Source organism: Rhopalosiphum maidis, chromosome 1, assembly GCF_003676215.2.
Source record: "Rhopalosiphum maidis isolate BTI-1 chromosome 1, ASM367621v3, whole genome shotgun sequence".
Lineage (NCBI taxonomy): Eukaryota > Metazoa > Arthropoda > Insecta > Hemiptera > Aphididae > Rhopalosiphum > Rhopalosiphum maidis.
The window spans coordinates 89,165,026-89,186,482 of record NC_040877.1 but is presented as its reverse complement, the minus strand read 5'-3'; the positions used below and the strand labels follow the sequence as shown (position 1 = coordinate 89,186,482).

Below are 21,457 nucleotides of genomic sequence, written 5' to 3'. Positions count from 1 at the left end.
CAAATTTGTTAGCAGTACCGTATTTGTTTTTAATGATGCAGTTTACACTACATGGTAAACTAACCTCAAACGCCATTACACGTCATACTGAAGTTTACACATTACACATACACTATCCATATGATTATGTGTATACAATTTTGATTATACGTAGAAATTATTAACAAAATGCAGTATGACAAATTAAATCTCGTAATATAGTAATATCATTAGAACAAAAAATTCATAAAAATAAAAAAAAACCGTTATTAAATTATCACTGAATTGTGGACCATATTTATTTCATTTTAGATGTAACGATTTAATTTATTCCATTCAAATATTTGACAGTAATTATTTCACAGAAATCTTTAAAAAGTTTCGAGGTTTAATTAGCAGAAGTTATCACGATAATACCCCATTATAGTATCAGGTGTCCCATAAACAGTATTATCAAAATGTATAAAAAATGAAACTAAATTCGGTACAGTAAAATTGTGTTCAAACGTACGCAATGTATGGCGTTGATCGATTGTATGGTGCATGAACATTATATCGGACATACAGCTACCCATTCTGACATTAATAGTGTTATAAATTATAGTATTTTCTGGTTTTCCTGGATATTTCGACCAATATTGCAAAAATCAATGTAATAAACGTTGACCACGGATGGTTTAATAAAATCAATTTTAATAAGTCAATACACGAAATGAATAATAATTAATCCATCGTGAGATGTAACGCGCATATATTCACTTAACAGTTTGGGTAGGCACTCGAATGATTTTTAGGTACCTCTGAAAACGCTCGTGGCAACTCGAGTAAGATAATCTGCCTGCCCGGATTTGGGAGGCAGCAAATAATATTATTACTATAAATCATCACCGTTGTTGAGTACTGCAGGCGGACTACGGCTACCATAAATCGGCCGACATGATCGATATCGTTAACGAAAATGTATTCAACGTACGATATATAATGTGTGCACGTCAATATTATTCGCGTTTCGCCGAATTTTCATCGGCCGTTCGGCTCGCAGGACCAAGTGTTATTATAAGCCCCGTGAGCGCGGCCTACTAAACGAAAGCTTCATAATAGCCGGTTACAAAAGTGGTTACCGCTTATAATCACGATTTGCGTACGACGATAATGGCGTTATTATAATAATATGTTGTTGTTGTCGTCGTCGTCGTCGTCGTCGACGTTATCGACGCACGTCGTTGTTAATGAAATTTTCGTCCGTTTACACGTACGTGCACACATACAAACACAATAACTCTCACACGCTTAATAGCAAAACCTCTTAGCGTTCTTCGTTTTACGGTTACCCGGTTAAAATTGTGGGTAAAAAAATTATGGTAACGTGTACGATATAAGTCGAAACTTTTCCGTGTGTGATGATGCATTATATTACCGGTTCAAAACTTTATTAGAATAAAAAATTGAGATAAGCGATTTTTTTCCCTGTAACTCCCATCTAACTATAAGTATAATATAGTGTTCAGAATTTTTTTAATATTGTATAATATTATCAGGTTGCGTATACCGGAGGTAAATAGACAGGCTTGTTATTAATGGTTGATTGTATTTATTATAATGTGTACGACTATGTGATGGTTATTGTGCACATTCATTGTATGTTTTCGTGTATGTTTTACGTTTATTATTTCACCTATCAGTCTATCACCCATGTTTTTATTATTGTTCTCATATTTAGCAGATCGTATAAATAAACACTATTCGCAGTAAAAAAAAAAAAAAAATTCAATACAAAAAAGTTAAAACTGGTAGGTAAATAATTTTGTATTCCGAATAATTCGTATTATATTACTCGTCCCATAATATATTTTTTTCTAATATTAACTAATAACGGTATGACAAGATTTTCTTTATTGGAGTGCGCGTGGAATAAATAAATACACACAAAAATCAAAAAGAAATCGTGTAATATGACAGCGAGACGATGAAATAGTTTAGAACACATTTAATATATTTTGTAATAGTTAAGTATAACACATACTTGTATATATCATTGCAAAATGGCATATCGTTTCGACTGTATAATTATATTTATTCTATTATTGACAACAGATATGTATTATGATTACGATGTTACTATAGGCCAGATAAGAGGTATGTCGGCTATGATGGTGTACTCGTATTTTCACTAAATCACAGACATAGTATATAATATTCGGAGCAAAACAATTTAATCGAAGTTTGTCCGTTGACTTCGATATCGTTCGAGACGTATTTATCTCTTCGTTAAACTTTTCTCATTTCGTCCTAATTAAGAAGGAATACCGTTTATTCGCAGGAAACATAAATCATTTTCGGTTATAGGAATTATATATAGTTATGAACATAATCCCTCTCCGCTCCCAAATACGCTTTTGCGCACCGAAGATGATAAATGCCCTAATAACAAACGTCGCGGTATTCAGGTCTAAATTAAATTCCCATTCCGCGATGTGTGATGGTGTGCAGGTAAAAAAAATGTCGACGCTGTCATTGGACTCGCGCGCATGTCACGACCCTTCGGCGTGTACCGGTTAACCGACCGGCCGATACGACTTTATTGCGCTCTGTTTAGCCCGCCGAAACTGTTGCGTACAATCGTAGAATCGCGCCAAGACCGTTGCGCATAATATTCGCGGCATTTGCACGGGTTCTGAGCATTTTTATCGCGCGCATATTATTACACAGTCGAAAGAATGACGAATATTCGAGGGTAGCGCGCGAGACTTTAGCCCGAAGTGTATTCGAAACACGTGCGACCGCGACGGGAGAAAAAGCAACGTCGACGACCGCGGCCGTCACCCACGGTCTTGGCGAGCATATTATAATATGCATATACTATACCTAATAAGTGTTGTGATTGCTTTACACGACGACGGTTTTTTGAAAAATCGCCACGAATTCGGCCCTCCGCGATACGCGCACAAAATATATGTTCATGAAACATATCCTAAATCCACGTCGATCGTATATTAGCGATTTGTGGAGACGTACAAGATACGTCGGAAAGAACACATCGACCAAATGTATATAAAATAATATATATATATATATATATAAGGCAAGTCTATACGACGTGACGTTGACGTTTCACGAGCGCTATCTCAAATCTCATATTGCTTGTAATCCACCATTGGTATAAAACGACTGGATAGATAAAGTCAGATCTCGTTTTGTCGTTTCTGTTTACATATTATATGGTTTCTGTATCAAAGAATATTTTCAAAACAAGAAAATTTTCTGAAAATAAATAAAATAAGATTGACGTTTACTCTGTATATTTAATAAAAATAGTTTATATATTATTTGAACGGAAGAAGAAAATATCTTACATAATATTTGGTAATAGTTATAAGTTATAAATAATCATTACTCTTGAATGTTTGTTTAAATATATTAATATAATGTACTAATTTAATAGTGGCTTTTGAAATAATCCACTCCCTGAGACCAAGGCGGAATTTTGTCGAACGCAACGTTATTTCTAATAATTTAACTAAAAATATAATTAAAATTATGCAATACATACTATTAAAATATATCTATTTTTTTTTACATAATACGTGAAATTAAATTATGAATATCATATAAATTCTGTTATACAATTTAGGACAAAGTAGATATAATATATCTTCTATATACGATTGCATGTTTTGAGACAATCGCTTCCGTTCAACGGCGAACCCGATTTTATAAACTTTAATTATTATATTAAATCTTATGGTTTTTAAATGTTTTTTCAAGAAAATTTATCTTTACAAGTCATGAAAAAAAAACTCGAGTTATTAATGAGCTAAGTTTAAACCGTGTTTTCTTGCAAATAATAAAAGTCAATAAATTATTCATATACAAAGTTTTCAAAATAATAATAATCATGATGTCTAAGTGTTCCGTTTATTCAGCAATAATAATTTATACAATATTATGTTGCTGTAATAAATATCGTGTTACATATTATTATTCATTTTATATCGTACTCTGTGACGTTAGTTACGCGTATATTTTTCTATCTATAAAAAAAAGAATGCAAACTAGTACATGCAATGAGCACAAAATAATTTTATATTATATAAAAAAAACACAAGGAATCTGTTTTCATAATGAAAAACAATAATAAAATTTTGTTGGTTTTTTTTTATTTTTATTGATGTTACAACGTTAGTTGGCATACGTACGTCGCCATTCGGGGGAGACAACTTTAGTTTTTGCAGCCATGTAGTCGACAAATTACAAATCATTACGGAAGTTTCTTTTTGAATTAAAAAGCAATTAAGTTTGTGAAATGGCATTGCCTTTCGTTTGATGTTTAAACAGAGAACTAGTGTATAATAATAGTAGTGAAAATGATATAAAAAAAAAAAAAATACTTCTATTCAAATACCGCGCGTAATCGAATAAACATTTAAATACAAAATGTTTACAAAAACAGACTGAAAATGAATAAATGTGTTTTAAGTTGACAACAATAATCTGCTGTATGTTTTTCTTAACACAGATGAAAATTTGTGGGTAGTGGGTACACGTTTCACCTAAAAATAATAATGGAAAAAAACCGAACAATTTATTGGTTATCACTACGTAATCGACAATGTCGCTATCTAATCGAGAAAACTGTGTAAAAATGCGCAAAGTAATAAATTAAAAATAAAATACACACCGACTCGACGACTACACGACGACGGTGACGTGCGTTTGAAGTTAAATCGTGTAGAAAAAAAAAATAAGAAAACACCGAAAAACGGGGGAAGAGGAAAGTTGAAGAAAAAAAGTGTTTAAGCCAAAAGTTTGTTTCTACTCGCCGGACCTATCAATTTTTCCGCCTCGAGTTAAACGCTAACATGTGACAATTTGTCCAGAGGGTCGGAGATTATAGCCGAAGTACACTTTGCAACTAGATTACATCATAATATATGATATTAAATATTCTAAAGATTTTCATTCGCGCCCGTGTATAAACATACGTCGGAGGAAATATATATCATATATACATCGATAGAGCGAGGAAGAGAGAGAGAGAGAATCGGTTATCGGACAGGTATATAAGCTCGTGGTCGTCGTGTGTTGGGCGGGCATCGCTGCAAGGTGCGTGATTTGTTTTAATCTTCTGTCACGTAACGACGACGCCGACACGAATTCGACAGCCGAACCACCGCTAAAATCATTTCGGACTAAAACGCCTTAACATAGGTCCGAATTTTCGATAGATCGATCGTTTCCGCGGAACGGTATCCAACGGTGTACGCCATATTACATCGCATTCGCGTGTTTGTCGAGCGAAATACACGCCGCGCATCGGGCCCGTCTGTACGGCGTGCACAGCGGCGGAATGATTAATGGACCGCGGAGAGCAAGTAACGGGCGGCGATAACAGACTATAACGATATTATATGTATACTCACTGGTCACGGTCAACGTGATGCTAATGACATGACCGCGTCCGTCCATACCGGTCGCAGTGCAAAAGTATTTGCCCACGTCCTCCTGTTTGACCGTTTCGAACACCAACAGAAGTCCGGTCTGGTTCCGCTGCATTGGTAACTTTTGCGAATGGACCCTGTGAAGTCATGGCCGTCGTTAATAAAATATAATACATCGAGTTTTTTTTATTTATTTATTTTTTTTATTATCGAAGACACGATCGCTAGAATCGCCCGTGACCACCCAAAATATATACTATTAAAACACAACGATTATTATTATCTACTAGTTACGACTGACTATAATATAAGCAACCGTCGTTCAAAATATTGGTTTCTGAATGATATGCTGATTATGTAGATAGATCACATATACTCCCGCCCCCTCGAGAGTTAAACGTCGTATTTTTAATTATCTATTCAAAACTGTATAATTAGCACTAAACACATGAAAAAATGAAAGTTAAACAAGTCGATGAATACGTGAGTGGAGGGACCGGGGGAACTATTTGTATCAAGTCATACGACTGCCATCGCCACAATTAAACATCACGTTATACAGTTTTTACAACGAGTAAATATAATGATTGCAAGTAAAATATAAATAGTTATTTCCTATGCTTAAAAAGGCGTGTAATAATATCATTACCTATATTTTTGCATCGTTATGAAAATAGTTTAATAATCTAATTAATATCAATAAATAAGAAGCGTACTTATATATAGTTAAGAACCTACGGTTGTAGATAAAATGTAAATCCAGCTATATTATTAAGAAAAAGCGTTTAAAAAATATTTTGATTAGAAGTATACTAGTATATAGTTAGTCGTTGATGAATAATTGTTACAAATAATTAAATAAGAGATATTTTAGATTTCTAGTGGAGTTATAACTTAAGAGATCGTTTTTAGGACTCTATAGTCATTAAATTAATGGGTTAAAAACGTCAAGGGGTGCTGAATAAAACAATTTTTTTTATCTAAACAAAAAATATATATTGGTTTTACAATGATGTGTTTTTCTTATATTATATATGTATGTATATATATTTTTTTTTATGTCAAAAGAGAGTTTTTGTAGTAAAAAATTGCTTTGATCATCAACTTCAAGAGCAGAGCTTGCTATCAAATTGGATCTAGTTGATACTTTATAGGGTCAAAAAATAAAATTCTTAGTAATTTTCATAATAATCAAGAAACATAAAATAAAAACGGAAAAAAATGGGAATATAATATGTATTATAATGTTAATAAAATATACATAAGACCTATTTTATTATTTTGTGAAAAATTAATAACCTTAAAATCCTTGAAATTTTCATAAAATATTTATGCAACCATTTAAAAAACATTATGGTACCTATATTGTTTTCAAAATACGTCGTTTCTTGCTTTATTTATATTAAATATATATGTATACATTTAATATTATTTTTTTTTCCAAAATTATTTTTTTCTATAAATGTTGATAAAAATTATAAAACTGACGAAAAGGGTCTAAAAATGTATTACAATATTGCTTAGAAAATGTTCTAACAGAATTAATAAAAAAAAAAATTAAGCGTAAATTTACATAATTTTTTTATGAACGTTTCAGTTAGAATTTTGACAAAAGTAGACAATTTAATACGATTTTCCTTATAACTCGTTCTTATAATAAAAATATCAATAATACATAAAGCATAATTTTTTTTTGAAGTATGATTTTTGATGAAATTGAATATTTAAATATATATGGTTTATGAACTTACTGAAAATCAATAGGAGTCAATTGAAGTAACGATCAATATTTCAATATATATTAACTACACCGGCGTGTTTTTTATAATTTTACTCGACAACTTCGAACAACTTAATGATTAACAAAATTAATAAATAAATAAAAATTATAACATTATCGCAAACGTATTATATTAAAATCCTTAAATTATTTCGTTTTTAATAACATTTATTACGTACCTACACATATGTATAGAAATTACATCACGAATATCAGCATAACATATTTTCAATTTATTTTACTTCGTACATTTAAAATGAGTAACATATATTTCTGTTTATTTATACTCAATGATGAAAAAATCAGGTAGTAAATTGGATTTAATATATTTACGTAAGTAATGCAATTATTTGAACATTGCTCATACTACGCAACGGTAATAAATTAGTCTCGTTTTCACTAAAAATATACCTATGCTAATAAATATTAATTAGCATAAACAAATAAATGTTATACATATAAATATTTATGCAGTAGGTAGATTTATTAATAATCGTCTAGTTTGTACTGCAATGTAATATATTATATATAGGACGAGTTCTTAGTTCTCTATCGTTCTATAATTTTAAATATATATTTTTTAAATGATTAAAAACAAAAAAAACATACACGCACATAATAGGAAAACCATTGATTAGGTTAGATTTTATCTCGTATGATGAAACTATGATATAATTTATACTGAATAGACGATAGAATAAAGTGGGCCAGTTTCCCACTGAAATGATGGAAAAACATAAAAACACGGTGGTTTATTTTGTAAGCAATCAATATAATATATATATATATATATATAGGCATATGAACTCTACGTAAATTATAATTTATATTTACGATTAAATTTCAAACGGTTTTTCACCATCGGAAACGGATGTTTCCTATAAATGCACCGTAAAAGTTTTTATTTTCTGCACTGTTCTGGGGGAAAAATAAGTATAAATCAAATGCAACCATATTGTGCAAATCCCGTAGTGGAATACTACCGCAGTCGTAGTATTTAAATTATTGCCAAGTATTCTATTTTAATAAATCCCTGAAACGTGCTCAAGCTATATATCTTGTATTATCTTTGTATTATGATAAACTATATTATATAATAACTTGAAAATAAGTTTCGTTTGGAATTACAAACGCGTTTCGTCGTTAATATGTTATATGTGTTATTATGCACATGTACAATAAATAAACAAGTAACTTAATCTGAAAAATAGATACGTAACTTAATAAACTCTCGAAAAACATGAATAAACAAATCAACGCATGCCGCCTTCTTTTATTCAATTACGACTTATCATATTATTATAACAATCCCGACCCATCGGAATATGTAATGATATAGCAATAACTGTAAATTCTATAGTTTGTACTCATTTTTGGTAATATTATACGAAAATCAAATTACATTATTCAAGTCAACCAATACCGCGTAGTACTACGAAATATATTGATTCGCCCACGGGGAAAATAATATTTTTTGGATCAAACGAAAATCAATGCGGTGAAATTTGTACAATAATAGTGGTGCAATAATTTAATAATAATTAATAACTATGATAATTGACTCTTGACTATCGATAATTGATTTACCTAATAATAAACATGTTTTCGTTGTAATCATTGCTATTTGTCTGGTTTTATTTTCTAGTAAAACTAATATAAATATTAAATATAGTTATATTATTATTAGATTGTATTTTCGCTTTTGATAAATTATAATTATTCACAAGCTATTAATTTATTACTCTTAACAGAATTTGGTTTATTGCGATAACTATAAAATTATTTAATTACTTTTACATTAAAAATGAAAATAATTAATATTTAACGTTTTTTAATCGGAGCAAATTTACATTATACATTATAAGTATACTTTTTGAATTTAAATACCAAATCTAAGACCTCCCCGACTAAATAAATTAAAAGAAATGTACAATTTATAATTTAATAAATTTATCATTATTTAAACTTAATAAAAGATTAATTTGCAATTTATAAAATTGTTAAAACTTTTATGGTTCACAAAATAGTGTGCTAAATTATAAATGTGAGCACCTACATTTGAGATATCAGAAAAAATATAAAGTTTCAAGCATATAACAATAAAATTAAATTGAAAATAAAGTTTTCATAAAAATTATTCCAAAATTTGGCAGATAAAAAATAAATTCAATAAAAATTTTATCCGTGTAATAATACATTAATAGATAATTGATACAAAATACAAGTAACTACATATTATAAAATAATGATTTTCAAATGAATAATCTAAAACGTTTTCCCTAAAATCGAGTATGCCATTTAGATTTAAGCGTTTACGTTTCACTGTAGATTTTCTTTACGTTAGCCGAGACTACTGAGAAATTCAAAAAACGACTACACTAATGTACCGAATAGGTACAAACGTCTAACCAATGGATAGGGTCAAATGCAATGTTAGAAGCACTCAATCTATAAAAAAAATCCAGAGATCAAAACTTAAAAATAAATAAAAAAAATACGTCGTTATAAATCTAATACATCACTCGCTTCGTCCAAAACCTAAAACAGTAATATTTATAGTGAATTTAGTATATAGGTACACTATATATTAGTTTATAAAAAACATAAACATGTTATAATTTTTTTTTTTTTGTCAAGTACGTTATGGGTTTTCATTAAAAAATAAAAATCGTTCAATTATTATCATTATAGTGTGTACGTAGGTACTTAAATGCACACAACGGAAATACACAATGTTGTAATATTATATGCGTTGATTAAATAGATAATGATCGCGGGAGTGGAGTAAAAAATGGAAATGTGCGTGTCACATTGTCGTTTCATGTATAGGAGCGTATAGATAGTGTACCTGTATATAATATTGTTGGCCAGTGGGAATCGCGATGGCAAGCTAAACAGGATAATTTAATATATATATATATATATATATATATATATTATATATTATAAGTACCTACTCCGGATAATAGAATTAATTAACTCCGCTGTTTGAATATACCTATAAAATACAGTCATTAATTTGTATTTCATTCGTTAATAATTTCGTTAAAAAAATGCAGATGTGTCGTCAGTGTGCAAGATAATAATATAATAATATAGTTAGTACGTGTTCGAATATAATATATAGTCCCGGAGGAGTTAATGCGCATCGAGCGAGGTACCAATATTATACACACACACGCCAAAAGCGCGTTCGGTTCGCGAACGATAGCCGGAAAATGTATGTCATGATCGGCGTACGGCATTTGACCGGAATTTTAGTCGAGAACGATATTATATTATTATTATTATTGCTTTTTTACAAATGTAACTAATGTAAAAACAATTTTTTTTTAAATATCGACTGAATCGAAATGGCCAATCACAATATATCTATAAATCTCGAGTTGTTTCCACTAGTCTAGATACATTGGCTATTTTTCAAATTACTAAAAGGTATAATACAAAATTACTTCGACCAAATACAATTATTTTGTTCTTAGAAATGTACTTCAAACCACAGACCACCAATACGTTATAGAACGATATCATTAAATAATAATATATATGACTTGTATAACCACGTAATTTGTAAATATATACACGTTTGTAATATTGTGATTGAAGTGGTAATTAAACTTTACAAGTAGGAATGCGGCAAAATAGTTTTATATTATTATTTGCCGTCTATCATTTGAAATAATGTGTATATGGATTACGATATTTGCATAATACTGTGTACAAATTCAATATAGAGAAACAATTTCAGCAAAAAACGTCTATGCTCGTTTGAGAGTCAAATAGGTATAATAATTTATGCGTAACAATATATTATGTAGGTAGTAGGACTAGTGGGTATACAAACACAAAAATTAATATACAATTTATCAAATATTAAGTCAATAAAAAATATAAACCCGATTTATCGTTATTTTTTTTCTAATATCACTATCTACGTATTAATCAATCATTAAATTGATCGTTTTTAAGTAATATAATTTAAAAACAAATTGTGTTTTTACTTAAACTTTTAATAAAAATACGTTATTTATGTGTTTTCGCTTATTGATATTATACTATAATTGCAATCGATGTTTGGTTATTCTATAGTTAAGTAAGTTAATAGGTATACCTATATTTCTCAAGTTAAGAGTACTCTAAGCGTGTTTCTCGAATAATATTAGTGTATATGAAATGAAAATATGTTATTTTAAACGACGAGTCGAAACACTTGTGATAGTTAGATAAAATAAAATAATTAATAACCTACTATTGAAATAAATTGACACAAAGATCTAAGAATTAGGAAATATAAATTAATACTTTAACGACAGATCTATAGTTAAACTCGATAATCGTACATTTATTTTTCGTATGTTAATTTAATTCTTAAAAAATATATATTTATATATGGCGATATATTATATATTGTATTAGGTATGTAATATCTATTATATTACTGGTCCATGTAAACTTTTGTATTTAATATTAAATTACATAAATCAAATATAATAAACTGTTGTCTTCATTTTATTGAAATTATTATGTACATAAAATAAGTAAATAGTGGACATGGGGGGAAATGCAATTGCATTTTGCACACGATAATTAAAAACATTAATGATACGAATAATTTTGTAAAAATCGTCATAAATATTGAGTTTGAATTCTCAAAACACATTTTTAATTATATTCTCTTTATGGTAGTTTGACGTTATTAAATTCTCCGAGTAATGTCTTGATCGTCTCGTAAAATACCAACTACAAATAAAAATAAATATCTCTTATTAGGTCTTGGAATTTCACAATAATATCCGAAATATTGTCATTAAACGATTTTAGAACACAATAATATTACTGTTTTCGGTATATTTCAACAAACTGTTATTATTGCGAATGATTATAATACAATAATATTTTATTATATTTATTTGTTTTTGTAAATGGCACAACGCCGTAAGAAGAATTTATTTTCGCTTGAAACGTAATAAGAAAATAAAATAACGTTGGCACTGATGACGTGGAAATATTTTATAATACTGTCTTAAAAGGACAAGTTAAATACAATCATAGCAGTGGAAAATCACCTGAATTGCGGGCTCTGCGATATTATGCCGGCGGGACCGCGCCATTGGAATTCGCTGAGGTTTGGACCGTAGCACGTCACGCCGTATTTCGACCGTTCTTCTCTTACCGGTTCTTCTTCGTTGGGCGTTATCTGAATGGATTGCGAAGCACAGCCAGTGATCGCCACGAGCACTGCAAAACAAAGAAAAAAAACCGTGTTATTAATCGAACGGGATCAATCTGTCGAGCGCCGCGCCAGGACAGCCGTGAAAAACTGACATTTTTAATTCGAATTCCAACAGTCGATCGGTTAACGCCGTTAACGGCTATAAACATATACTAAATGATATTATTATATATTATTATATTAAAGCCGCATCGCTATTGCTATTGTTTTTGTTGTTATTGTTACTGTTATTGAAGCGTATAAAATAACACTCTTTACGGTTTTCCGCGTCGGAAAAAAACGACTTATAATCGAGATTGGGTCCAGGACGAAACGCCAGTTCATGGTCCCACCTCCAAGCACACTTCATTTCGGAAAAAATGAATACCTGTAAATATATCCTTGGTCCTTAAATTCAATTATTGTTTTTAAATAAATCATAATATATGTAAAAAAATATTTATTTAAATGTTTAGCTGATTTACGTTTAAAACCAACGGTCCTTTCCAGAATTTGACCGTAAATGCATGTTTGGTAATGCAAGCAGTACCTAATATAGGCACGAATAAAAAAAATCATTATTTTGTTGTCAATAATATTAAGTCTTATATTTTTTATATTTTAATGGAAAATGTTGAAAATGTTTAAGACTGCACATGAATCTATTTTCCATAGACTATTGAAATATAAAGCCTAATCGTATATCACAGAATTACTGAAAACTGCGAGAGACCCGTTAAACTAGATAAGTAAATTTCTGTCAAATTTTTTTAGTAATTCTCCTAAAAATATGATTTTGAGCAAAATATACCGAGCCAGACTCGCAGTTATTGGTGATCTCGTGGCTCGGATTCATCATTGATATTTATTAGTATAATAATCGTGTTAATCGTAACGTAAAACAAAGTGTTATACCTAATGAAATGTATTTATAATGTTATTTCGAGAAAGGTAACATTATCAACCTGACGCGTACAGTATCAATGCGAATCGTGCGTGCTTTAATCGAAATATTATGCGTTTCGCGTCCGATTTAACCGGAGCAATCGAAATGTCATTGGCGCGTAACGTGCTCGTCGACTCAAGTGTAGTCGAGTGCCGGGTGAAAAAAAAAAAAACAAAAAACAAAACCGCCAGATTTGTGAGACGAATTATTGTCACGGCGGTTGCGGACGGCAATGTATTTGTTATCGTTTCCTGCGATAAACAATACAACACCTACTACAGCTGAAACGCCAAATACGGTACGTGACTGACGCGACGTGGTTCAGACGTGATGCAATATAATAATAATATTAAATTCGTAATTTGTCGCGAAAATGTCGGGCCATTATCGGGACACGGCATTGACGTCATCATTTTCAACCGGTATCGTACAACCACGGCGGCTGCACAATAACCTAACCCGCGTTCTTATCACACACTTATAAAGTGTCAAAATCGGCAGCGTAAAAATTAAATTGTTGTAATAATAATTATATTATATTATATCGGATGGACGCCCCACCGTATTTTCTCGTTGTTCCGTGTCGGCAATGTGGAAAAAAAAAACGACGACAAACCGATACGAGTCTTTGGCACACACACTGTATATTGAAATAATATATTACTATAATTATTATGTATAATATAATATGACTGTATAGCTGTGCATTTGAACTGCATCAGCACGTGTGCGTATTGCGTTTACCGCGCCGTGACGATATAGTAAATCATAAGTTATGTGCGTCATATTTTTAAACGCGGCAAATAATAATAGACAAAACATATTATTAAAAATTTCCATAAATAATATTAACGCACGAATATGTTTTAATGATGCTGACATTGTAATAATAGTAACAGTTCACTCAAAACAGTCGGAACCTTCATCCGAATTCCAAATTCATTAATCCTTTGTCAGTCCTCGTCTGGAGGCGGCCCGGATCTGATAAAAAATAAAATAAAACTACTCCAGATATATTTTTATTACATCAACAACGTATTTTATATTTATAATATGTAAGAATTCAGTTTTTTTGATGTAGTGCCAAAGGACGAATCCTTATTTCATGACCATTATTGTTTTTGTAGAAATGTTTTATGTAATATTCACATTTACGAGATTTATGTTTCGACGGTGGTTCAAAAATACGAGCTATATCAGACATCTATATATCTAAAATAATACATTAAACAACATTTTAATACTGTCTTCTGTGGGGGATATTTTTCACGACAGTGATCCGATTTTTATAGGGACCGTGCTCGGTATTATCGATTATTTCGATTCAAAAAGAAAACAGTGAGCGAGAGACTGATAAAGACCCAGATTTCAAATTGTAGAGTAGTGCGACGATAGCAATTCTTGTATTCAAAACGCGATCCTGAATGAACTCGGTTTATCCCTTTTATCATTAGTTCGCATAGTTTTGTTTTATGTTTTTAAAATTGTATTTTTCGTTTACCGCCGGTCGCTGTCCGGGGTCGGACGGTTTGCGAGGGAAAAATTCTATCAAAGTGAACGTGGGGTGATCGAAGGACATTCGTAGTCATGTTCGGGTCGGTTCATGAAAAATACCGTGTAAGCGAAATCCCCGCAACGCGATAACGTCTGCGTCCTTTACTCGGCTTTATTAAACCACAACCACCGCAATACGCGTATAATATAATAATAATAATAATTTACTCATGCATATAATAATACTATATAACATATAATATGTTATGCACTTGCCGGTGATTGGGAGGCGGCGATCGTACAAATAGTCGCGAGAAACGGCCGGCGAAACCTTTATTTAAATTTATGTAAAACAGAATCGTTGAAATTACTTTCCGTTTACGAGAAAGAGAGCCGCTGCCGGCGCCGCGGGGCCACGCGCCGTCGTCGTTTAAAGGGAACGCATTATGTATACACGAGTATACGAGTTATATTTTATAAAATATTTTTTTTTCAATCTTTTTGCGCCTTGTCGTTTACCGCGCCCGTGTTGTTATCGTCAACGTCCCCCGCATATCGCCGTTTATTGATAAAAGTATATGGAAAGCGATTTTTAAACAAAAACCCTCGTGAGACGCACAAGTTTTACTACAATATTACAATAAACGATAATTGTTTAATATTATCGTGTTTATTATACTCGGCGATCGACTACGGCAGTGGTATTCAACCTTTTTGGACTCGCGATCAACTTTTTTAGACCGACATTTTTCGCGACCCACGTAAGCTTTGTAAAACAGCTAAAATTGCTTAATGGCTTTGCAGTAGTACTATTAAAACTGAATAAATAACGATTACATTTTAACCTATTTTTATTTATTAACTTTCTAAGTTTAATACTTTAAAAATTATTTTTTTTTAATTATATAGTTATATAAATTTAATTTTTATTTTAAAAAGAAGACTTATCGTGACACAATTTTAAAGCTTACGCGACCGAAAAATGGGTCGCGACCTACCGGTTGAAGACAATTGGACTATGGAATTGGGCGATCTGCGGTAATATTAGACTGGCACCCGCAACGGCTTGAGTCGTCTGGCCGATAAATTGTAAATAAAATATGATTGCTAACACCCTAGAGAGTTGTGCGAGTTCCAATTATTAACGATATTTATAAAATATGTTGTGCCACATTTGTTACGGTCGAGCTTACTATTGTTTCGCGTATCATATCTTCGGCGCTAAAAGCTAACTGACCGCTGCGGAAAGTGCTATAATAAAATATACTGTATAATCGAGACCGCACACCACGTAATAATCGAAAAACATAAAAATGTCTTTATTATTGATTCGTTACAATAGCATCACCGGTTACACAATTGATTTATTTAATTTTATATTGTAGTTCGCGTGGTCTATTGCCAGAAAATGAACACAGTGTGGTTCTGAAATTATCCAAAAACAATACAATTCAACAATCGTATTATTGATCGGAAAGGCGCCTCGGAGACGAAAATAAATAATATAATTTCGAAAATCAGAAAATCCATCCTGCTGTATATTAGGTTAGGTTAGGTTAGGTGGTGTTCAGATGATCCTTGTCATCGAGTAGTTCACTGTAATCGATGCGTTAGATAATAATTCAATTAAATAAATCATTGCACATGATATAGGAGTGTCAGATCATATAAATAAGTATTAAAGGTATTATATTAATTATTTATATTGCTATAATAGTAGTTAATTATAATTTAACTAGGCTATTATATTCCCGTTATTAATTTTTGAGTCAATATCGACTTACCGTAGAACGGCGGAAATAGGTTCATAATATAAATAAATAATACCTAAAAAATAATTAAATAATTTTAAAAATATCACTGTGCGAATTTAAATATAATAATCATATATAAAAATGGTTTAAGTCCACACAAATTTTATTTTTTAATTAAGTACCGACAAATAACTAAAATAACTATTCTTCAATTAAATTTCTAATTTCATAACATTTTTAATTTAAAAGGTCAATGTTTATTTTGTCGGAATTTAGTTTTCTATAAATATTCACGTTATTTTAGCTATGAAATACGATTTAAATTAGTACTAGGAAATGTGTCTTTGATCATACATCACTGTAAAATCAATAAATGCTTTGATAAAAATATAAAAATCCAAATAAAAATATTTAAAAACAAATATTAATTCATGGAATCGTGGAACTCGCAATACTACGATTGCATAAATACCGTTGCAGTTATCGTATTATCGGGAATGTATATTATGTAAATGTAAAAATAATGTGAACCCGAAAACATTCGATAAAAAAACGATTACCGTCAAATAAACGTGTTGAAATAGAATCGCGAAATCCCGCAGCACGTCCAAAATAGATTTTTATTATTATTATTATTATTATCATCATCCATCAATACGTGTTGTAATTTTGCTACAACGTTATTGTAAATTATTATTATTATTTTGTATTATTCGTCGTATTTATATTACCAATAATATGCGCATACTATATCATAACTCCGAACGACTTGCGTGCTGTTAAATTGCATATTCCGAGTGCCGTCCGTCGGACAAATAATAATAATATAATGTCGGGCGTGCGTGAAATGATAATAATGATAATACGACGTAGTACACGTCGATTCGCACGATTGCTCGGTAAACGATTGCCCGGCCATCGATCGCCCACAATAAGTCCGTAGATTTTCTCGCCGGCCATACTCATTCGGCACCTCACATTCGGTGCTGACCATCAGCTGTACCGCAATCGTAAAATACGAAAAAAAAAAAAAATAAATAATTCAATTTCTATATTATAAACCGTATCGAACCAGACCCGGCAACTAGTCGGCCGACGTCCTGCGTCCCTTCACTGTCGATCGATAAAGTAATTGGAAACTTCGTCTGTCGGGACGGTGACAAACAATATATTATAACGTTTCTGGGTTTTGCTTACGGACAAACATCATGTGAATAATGTGTATACAATCTATTATAAACTATAATGATGATGTCGGTTTGATTTTGTTGCCATGAAATATATTTCGTTTTTTTTTTTTTTATATATATTTATATATTATATTGTGCATTCAATGTTGACGGATGTACAATCCTAAGCTATTAGACCTCGGGAAATCCGAAACGCGATAGTCGTTAGTATTTCTGTGTATTTCTACGGCGGCGCAACTATTGTATAAGAATTTGTTGAGAATGCATATACGTTGGTGGGTACGCATAATGCAACACATCGATCACGTTTCATCATAATTGGCAAAGTATTTGTAGATGTTACGCCGTAATCCGGAGCTGTATAAATCAAAAAATGTAATAAATATATTTTACGTGCACGTTACTGAATTCGAAAAACATTATTTGTGACGGAGTTATTAAAATGATTTCAAACTTTTTGATTGTACTATTATTACATCCACGTACAGTTGATAAATATGTATGTATATATATATTGTACGCGTTTATACCGTCGGAATATAAAAATACGGGAACCATAGCCGCCGATTATTGTGATTTGCGAGAAAGTATAATTGAGAGATGATTGAGGGAGAGGAGGCGCAAAAGTTTCGAGAATCTCGCCTTCTTTATCCCCATCATCTAACCGCTACAATCATCGCGAAAAAACTGGTAAATGATCATTACCGGATCCGCGTAGCTCGCACCTGATGATATTATATTCGAGAGGTTTTACTTTTCCGTTTGTGACGAAGACACAGCTTCGATGTCATTTTCTGAACAAAGAATGCGCAGTCTATGCACAAAGAAAAATAAACGAGAAGTAACGCATTTTTTCCCTTTTTACACAAAGATTTTTATTATAGCAAAAAATTAATTTTGTTAACTTTTTCATTTTTATTTTTTTTTACATCAAAGGTGTTGCGGAGATAGCAGATTTCACAACACCACGACCGGTGCTCACAGATGTTTTTTGTAAAATAGGTCACCAGAGGGCCGTCAAAATATTATTATTTTCTTTTTAATACTATATTTAAATGCGTACGGTCGAATGGTGAGGCACTTAAGCCTTTAACGATATATATATATATTTTACAGAAAAGCAAGTTCATGATGTTATATATTATTTAAGATTTCGAAGGGAACGCAGAAACTATTGGTGTTAGCATTATATTGTGTTGTGTTTTTTTTTTGGTTTTGGAAGTTTTAGAGAGCTTTATCTTATCAATTGTAAAGTGTACTACATAATTGCTCCAATACCCATCCTGCACATTTCTCTAATCCAATTATTATTGTATTGTACATAATTAATATTTATAAAAATATTATTGATTGATAATTTAATTTACAATTATTTCATGATGAAATAACACATATATTTAATTAAATCCTTGATTATTAAATATAAATGAATGCAATATTGATATGGTATTATTGAATAATTAATATACACTATTGTGATTAATATGCCATCACTAAATTATAATATAATAATACTGCATTATTGCAATAGTCGGCATATAATAATGATATTATTTGCCTAAAGATTGAACATAAATGATACAACTAAATGTATTTCAAGAAAATAAAAATGCTAACATGATAATTTGTAATTTTGTTAATTTTCTTTATTGTTATAAATATTTGATTTATTATCTTAACCGTACTGTTTGCCTTTTCGGCGCTATATAAATAAAATAAAAAAATAATATTTTATACATATTTTATTTAGTAATCAAGAATTTAATTTTAAAACTTAAGGTATAAAATTAAAAAAAAAAAGATGTATACTTGACAATATAGATCTTATAATTTAAAATTCAAAGATAAAATGTCTGAAAACACCCCAATAAAGATGTATAAAATATTAAAATATTTTTTTAAAAATGATAATAAAAATTCTTGTTCTCAATTATTACAAATATTTAATTTTGAATAAAAACAAACCGATTTGGTCAAAAACTGGTTTTCTAAAACTATTCCCGTTAAACTAAAATATGTTTCCTGAAAAATAAAATATAAAAGAAAGCTCAAAATTGAAAATTCAAATAAATTATGCGAGAATCCCTTATTTCAAACAGAATCTAATAAAAAGTTTATTCTGATACACTTTTCAGAACTACATATACAATATTTTACCTACTTTTCTTGAGCTTGTATGCGTATAGTGTTTCTAGTTTTGTGTGTAGGTATAAAATATTTGACATTTAAAGATAATCGTACGGACATGTCATGTAAATCGTTTTATTTTTTTATTACAACGTATATGAAATTTACGTCAAAAATATGTAGTTTGAGACTATTTTTGTAATACTTTTTGTTTAGATTGTACTTCATTTTCTAGATTTGTATGTACTATCATATCAAAGAATTTTCGATGAATTTTCAAAAGTTGTAACCACAGATATTTTTATTGCCTTTTTTTTTGTAAGTACTACAATTCGCTGATAAATAAAAATATAAATAATTGTAACAAATGTCCGTCGAAGTTTATTTCGATGTTCATTAAGAATAATAATAATAATAATAAAAAAATGTACATAGTTAAGTAATATTATTATAAAATTATGAATAATATTATGTGACATCATAACGAGAGCAAGCATGCATATACCATTATGAATAATATTGTATTATGTAAGCCACGTAGGTATACGAGTAAATAATATCGTTACGACAATGAAAAAAAAATTCCTATTTTAAGCTCAGATTGTTTATTTATATCCCAACGAATAACCATTGTGCTGTGACTTCTTGTGGAGAGCATATGTTACGGTAAATTACGTGTTAAATCCAAAATAAATAAAAACATGTTTTTATTTTATTTTATTATTATTCACATTAATAATGATTTATACATTTGTCTTTTATATAAAAAAGTTTTGTATGATTTATCTTTCATATATTTTATTTTTAAATATATTACATTTCAAAATACAAAATTGGGCAACGCTCGTTTAGCGAGGTAGAAGCCGACAATAGGTCTTGATTCTCACAAGGGGTTGGCGAGCGTAGCGAGTAGAGGGCAGAGCCCCTACTTTATTGTAAATATTATTGCATAATATGTAGTGTTGTGAATGAAATAAAAACTAAAACCACCAGTATTTCGCTAAAATGTATTTAATAATTTAAAACCCTATGGTTGTTAAAAAATAAAGGTTTCCAAAAGTGGTAAACACTATGTTTAGTATTTACATAAAATACATTAGATATGTTTCGTTAAAACTAAAATTAAAATGTTTATGTATTAGGCGTGTTGTTGGGCTATAATATGCGCACAATACGTCAGCTTCATTAAAACTGTAAAACATAAATACCCGACAGCGAACAGAATTCGTGAACGTGCATTATAACGACAAATATATAATTTTCTATTTATGTTCTACGAATCTTAACATGTGATGATTTAATAGGTGCGTGTACGCGTTTAATTTACCATAGAATAATATCATATTATTTTACCTATACGCCACATGTATTATATGGGCTGTTCAATTACAAATTGAAAACGGCCATTAGACTAATTGGGACTGATAAACGATAATATCATATAATTAATGAAGTTATTAAATAGTTTACACTACAAATTCACGCCAATGTTATCTGATATTCCTCTGTACAGGTATTAAAATATGCATAAAGTAAT

General features: G+C 30.4%; 1 protein-coding gene across 2 annotated transcripts in view; it reads right to left on the bottom strand.

Annotated features, from left to right (window-relative positions):
* The window catches only part of LOC113556787 (neural cell adhesion molecule 1-like), a 159,139-nt gene that overhangs the window by 43,961 nt on the left and 93,721 nt on the right, over window positions 1–21,457 (bottom strand). Inside the window, exons 1-3 of one of the 2 annotated variants that reach the window (XM_026961939.2) lie at window positions 13,325–13,414; window positions 12,264–12,435; window positions 5,400–5,554 (exon numbers count right to left, since the gene is read on the bottom strand). In XM_026961939.2, the coding sequence (XP_026817740.1) occupies window positions 5,400–5,532 (133 nt within the window). In that variant the 5' untranslated portion in view covers window positions 5,533–5,554; window positions 12,264–12,435; window positions 13,325–13,414. Of the gene's footprint in view, window positions 1–5,399; window positions 5,555–12,263; window positions 12,436–13,324; window positions 13,415–21,457 lie in introns of those variants that run through there. The other variant, XM_026961938.2, reaches the window with a different exon arrangement.